The following is a 6151-nucleotide window of genomic DNA, read 5'->3' on the forward strand; positions in this document are numbered from 1 at the left end:
TAAATATGAATATTATATTATGACTTTATTTAAATACATTCATTAAATATTTATTATAAGTAAAAGAAATTATATTATGCATGTTTAACAATTTTCAAAATTAAAGTACCTATATATAAAATGTTTATAAATCCGAATAATTTTTTTTTTATGTTAGGTAGCTTATGTAACAACAGATCTTGTAGGATTAAAAACGCTATGTTACAACATATATGAGTGTGCGAAGAAATTGAAGAAATGTGGAAATTTAGTAAGTAAGTATGAAACATTAAATATTGAATATTAAGTTATAAAAAATTAGCATTTGATAAACAAAATTTGAGAAAAAGATTAACTCCTAAAAACGTACTTCTAATTCAAATTTTATTAAACAAAATTGTTATTTGCTTCACAATTAACATAGCAAAGACCGTAACAATTTCTTTTTAGAATTTTTTATTAGAATTTTTCCAAAATAATGTACATTATCAAAATATCTATGCACTGATTTAAGTACATTTTTAACTATAGATAATAAACTTTTTTCTAACTTGTGTCAATATCATTAAACATTAAAAATTGAAATTTTCCGTTAATAGATAAATTGTAACAACTTACACCATTTCACGTCAATGTAATAACCTTAATATCACACTCTAGTTTCGATTTGAAAAAGAACTATTTATTGTTTATGTTCTGTTTATGTACAGTTTCTCAGTTACTTATCGCTTAGTTATTGTTGATATTATTTCAAATATGCCTAGAAGCTGTCACCCTGAATCGCCTAGTCGGATCACTTTCGCGCATAGCTTGCAGGCTAAAGATTTGGTTCATGATAATCTCGCGATGATGCCTAGGAGAAACCCTGAATCGCGAGAATAATATTTGTGGACACTGAGATCGAATTGACTGAAAATGATTTCAGCATCTTAAAACGTACGAACGACGGAATTACCTCTTCGCGTTCTCGAAAGACTAATTTCTTCAAATTTCCGATCTTCCTCATATTCACGATTGATGGATTTCGATCAATCAGAAGCGATGGCGGCCACTCGCGATAAACGCGGTAAAAGGATCACACCGCTTGATCTTCACCGCAGTGTCATGCGCTAACCGATAATTATCGTTAAATCAAGATAATTATCGTTAAATCATGTCAAAGTCCAATTTTATGTCCGCGAAGCATATAAATTGTTTGCCATCGAAAATCCGATGATATATGACTATATATTATTATTTAAGACTCTGAATAATCTTTAAAGTGTTCGATTCCTTTGGCGGGAAGAATGATCGTGCACGACAATAATCTCATACTATTCAACACCATTGTAAAGCAAGTTGTTACTGAGTTTAAGGCAAATTGTAATATTTACAATATTTTCTTAAACGTAAGAACATATCAATTACGATCAAATTAATTGAAATCAAACATAAAAATTTTACATAGCATATTTATTTTAGAATACAAAATTGAAACTTACAAAAATATATTAATATAGATTTTTTTCTTAAATCAATTATTAAATATTTGTCAATCAACTAAAAGAAAAGAAATTTAATCTTAAATTATTAATTTATTAAATTAATATTAAATTAAAATCTACTTTCAGATTAAAAAATACAAATTTATTAAATGTGTATTAATATATTTGATAGTTAATTATAATTAAATAAAAATAATCTGACAAATGTAACCTGATTTTAATACAACATGCATTAAATTAAATTTTAATGTAAATACTCGATAGTTAGACTAAATAATCAATTTCAACTATAAAAACATTAAAAGTCATTTTCAAGTAATTTATTTGCGCGCGCGCAAATATAATATGAATCGGTTTCTTTACACAAATGTACTGGATGGAATAATGTTGCTGAAGTCGTCATTTGATTCTATTAGATCAATGGATTCCAGTCATCATTTTCTGACTTTGATTGATTCTCTTGTTTTTTTTTTTTGTTTCTAAGAATTCTTTGCTTTTCTTCATTAAGTTTTTCTTATTTTTTTTTATATTTATTTCTTTTTTTTTTAATTGCTTTTTAAACGGAGAATTCATTAAAATAATAGATTTGTCTCAATAGGCCTTTTTTATTTTTTCTTGCTTTAATTTTCGGATATAATCTTATATCATCAAAAGTGATAATTTTTTGTTTATTGTCGTTAGAATTATTTTTTATAAGTGTTTCTCTTAAGTGCACCGATGTATCATTGATTAAAAACAAATTTATATCACGATCAAGTGAGTTCGACAAATCTTCTATTTCTATAAACCTGTCTTCTTTTTTAGAAATTTCTTGTAAAGGTTGATTAGTAATATTAACTGTGAGAAAATTTTCATACACGTTCCGATTAAAAGGCCATACGCCAGTCTTTTGAAAGAATACTATAATGTTTTCAAAATTAAAGAGCTTGAATTTAGTGCACTGAATTCAATCTGCGCACTTTATATGCTTTGAACATAAATCTCATGTGTTAAAAATGCTATATATCCCAACAGATGGGATATATAAAACAACAAATTAAAAGAATACAAGAGCAAAGTACTTGTATTTTGTTACAACATACTTTACTATTCTTCTATACTCATGTATCACAAAATAACCACTAAGTCTTTTGCATGTCCTACAGTAATCATTTTATGTAGATTATAATTTATGATGGCGCTACTTAACACAGTAACAATTGTTGTGATTCAACTCACAGTCATTTCATTAATATTAACAGTAAGAAATTGAAATCATAACACAATACTAATAATATAAAGACATGAAAGAAGTTTAGTTAGTTGTAGGAAAATTACCCCCACTCCTTCTATTTTTTCTGACTTCTGCGGCGTAAATCCCAGCGCGACGTATTTGCCGGAGTTATCCTACAGAAATATACAAAAAGAAATATACAAAAAAAAAATAAAATACCTTCAATATATATATATCCATTAAAACAGGTCTGTTCAATTGAGCCAAAACGCAAAGCCATCAATATAGTGTAAGTAAGATTTTAGGGACTGTAAAATGTTGGTAAGCGTCACTAACATGTGTAACTTTACAGTCCCTGAAATCTTATCCACGTTGAATTTTTTGCTTCGATGATTTTGCATTTTGATTCAGTTCAAATTTGACAGATTTGCAATAAAACAAAGCATTCGCACAATGAAATATTTAATTCCAATAACAACGAAAATCACATAAACAGATGTAGCGTTTTCTATAATCCAATTATGATTACAAAACTAAGTAGAATAGCAGAATGCGTACAAGGATTACCTATACTGTTTATAAAAATGCTGCCCTCTTTGGCAACTAGAAGAACTAATTATAACAATTTCCTTGTAACAACTACCTCCCGTCTTTTCGAATTGAAAAGAAAATTGTCACTATTGTTAAAAGTCTGCAAATTAAATCATATAAATAAATGGAGCTGCAAGCAGATTAATTCTCAGCAAATTAATTTAAAAAACAGGAAAGAAAAAAGGCTATGAGCAAAAAAATTATTCAATTATATAGTTCATGTAAAATATAGTTCATGTAAAATATAAGTATCTTTAGTTAAGATTTAATACAATGTGCTAACAATAAACAAAACAGACGTTTCAATCGCGATCGGATCATTGTTAACAACATAGAATATTATGAACGTAAAAACAGAACATAATATAAAATTATACTTTATTCTTTCTAACAAATGATGATAACATTAACCGATTGAAATCCTATTCGCAGTTATATTATAGCTTGGAGACAGTCGTCGCATAATAATATATATATATATAATGATATTTAATGAATATTTTTAATGAATATTTTTGTATGGCATATTGTGCAAATTAATTTTATTTTATTAAAATTTAAGACTTTATTAAAATTAAGACTTTAATTAAATTAAAGATTTTTATATTTACAATATAAAGCAATGGCTTTTTAAATATTATATACGTTTATATTAAATTGAACCAAAACAAATCTAAAATTTATGCTTTACTAATATTAAAAGCGGGATAAAATAATTAGTTTCCTATTTTTCTATTACTTTATCTGTAAATATTTTAAACGGATAAATAATTAATATGAAATTACTTTAAAAAACTTTCAATACAGAATACAATGAAAAAATTATGAAAATGCTAAGATTTATAAAAAATTCATAAAAGATAATAACAATATAACGAATTGAAGGAAATTATCAAAAATATTTCGAATGATATTATAGTATTTCAAAGTACTTCAAGAGTATGACATCTATAAAAATTAAAATATCGCTAACATAAATCTAGAAATAAATAAATTCATTTATTAATCCATTTAGAAATTCCATTTAGAAATAAATCCATTTAGAAATTAGTATTGATTTAAACAAAGTTATATTGGAGTTATATTGGAATTTAAGTCATTTTCATGAATTTAATTGTAAGAACATATACATTTGAAATTATATTAATAAATTTGAAATTTATATTACAGTCGATCCCTTGACGGATATTTTTGTATGGGATTGTGCACTGCGCAGAGTTAACGTAGTATGTATTTATTAAAAACAGAAATTATATAATTATAAAAACACACATACATATTTGCATGCGGTGATTAGAATAATTACATTCTTTAATTAATTTAATTTTACTCATTTCTGCTAAGAATTTTTACATATTGTGCTTTTACATATTGTACTATAACAAATAATATTCCTAAAACAAATTTACTATATTTAAAACAATGTTAATAATTTAATAGCAATTTTTTATTATCCATTTTAATTAACATATAGGAAGTAATTTTAAAAGTAAATAAGAAAATTAATTTTTTAATTTTAAATTGTGCTGTTTAATAGCACAATAATATAAATCAATAATTAAATCAATTATTTTTAGATTAACGAAAAAAATGAAGTAATCAGAGAAAATGGTATTAAATATTGCGAGGATGTTATGTTATATAAAAAGAACGTAGACTCTTGCAAATGCAAAGTTGCGAATTGCATAGATAAAGGTAATCTATTTATATTTTTTTTTTAATAAAGTTTATTTTTAAAAACAAATATAAGAGATTTTATGAAATTTTGAATTAAATCTTATAATTTTTTTTTTAATTACAGAATGTAAAAACTTAAAACCCATCCCAAAGTATAACAAGGAAGTTTACTGTCAGATAAACTGTATTATAAAGGAGGGTGTGATGAGTAACATTGACTGTAATATGTATAACTGTAGTAATAAGTAGTAAAAAAGAACACATAAAAAAAATTGTAACTTTATGACAATATTGTATATGAAATAACTATTTATACATTTATAACTCTACGATGTCTTTGTAATGATCGTAGTTAAATTAGAATCAATATGTTGCACTAACAATAAAATATTATGCATAATGTTTACTTTTTTCAAATCGTTTTCATTAAACCTTACTTTTCACATTGATCATAAGCCGATACTTTAAATTTATTGTTATTGATAATAAACACAATTTTTTCAAGTAAAAATTTTTATGAGCAATATCCAATCTGTGTACATACATTAAATGTAAACAATAAATTTCCATTATGATAAATGTGCGTTATATTTAACTTTATGCCTTTATCATGTTTCCTAATTTCTAGTAGAAGAGAAACTAGAAAATTTATAAAATTATACAGTTGCACACACATTTCATTATTTAATTTAGGTATTAATATTGTAATACTTAAATTAATAAATAAATTAATAAATATACAATTAAATTTTCAATTTTTGCATTTGTAAATAATATGCAAAACAAATTCCTAGAATGATATTTATTTTTTAAATGTATATAATAACAAAGCAATGTATACAACAACAAAGCAATAAATTTTATTAATTACTGAAGAACATTTGAAGAACAACGAAATTTCGAATCAACGAAAATATAGTATTAATATAGTTATAATATAGGAAATACTCGAGTGTGACAATATCCGCTAAATGGAATTTAAAAATATTGTCAATGTGATCGCTCGTTGTGTTGAATTGAATCTTGTTTTATGCAGGCATCAATGGTAATAAAATTGAAACATCAAGAGCCATATTAATGTGCTATGAGCTTGTTGATTAAAGATTGCTTTCAGATAAGACAGATAGATATAGGTATAGATTGACAGATAGAGAAGGAGAGAAAGAGAGAGAGAGAGAGAGAGAGAGAGAGAGAGAGAGAGAGAGAG

The 6151-nt window shown here is 25.0% G+C and overlaps 1 protein-coding gene across 1 annotated transcript in view; it reads left to right on the top strand.

Annotated features, from left to right (window-relative positions):
* Positions 1-5198, top strand: part of LOC108684974 (venom allergen 2-like) — an 8077-nt gene extending 2879 nt beyond the window's left edge. The window contains exons 2-5 of the mRNA XM_018189548.1: positions 158-254; positions 4438-4493; positions 4845-4962; positions 5069-5198. Of these exons, the coding sequence (XP_018045037.1) occupies positions 158-254; positions 4438-4493; positions 4845-4962; positions 5069-5193 (396 nt within the window). The 3' untranslated portion in view covers positions 5194-5198. The remainder of the gene's footprint in view (positions 1-157; positions 255-4437; positions 4494-4844; positions 4963-5068) is intronic.
* Positions 5199-6151: the final 953 nt, after the last annotated feature.

The sequence above is a fragment of the Atta colombica genome, unplaced genomic scaffold (assembly GCF_001594045.1).
Source record: "Atta colombica isolate Treedump-2 unplaced genomic scaffold, Acol1.0 scaffold141, whole genome shotgun sequence".
In the NCBI taxonomy this organism is placed as follows: domain Eukaryota; kingdom Metazoa; phylum Arthropoda; class Insecta; order Hymenoptera; family Formicidae; genus Atta; species Atta colombica.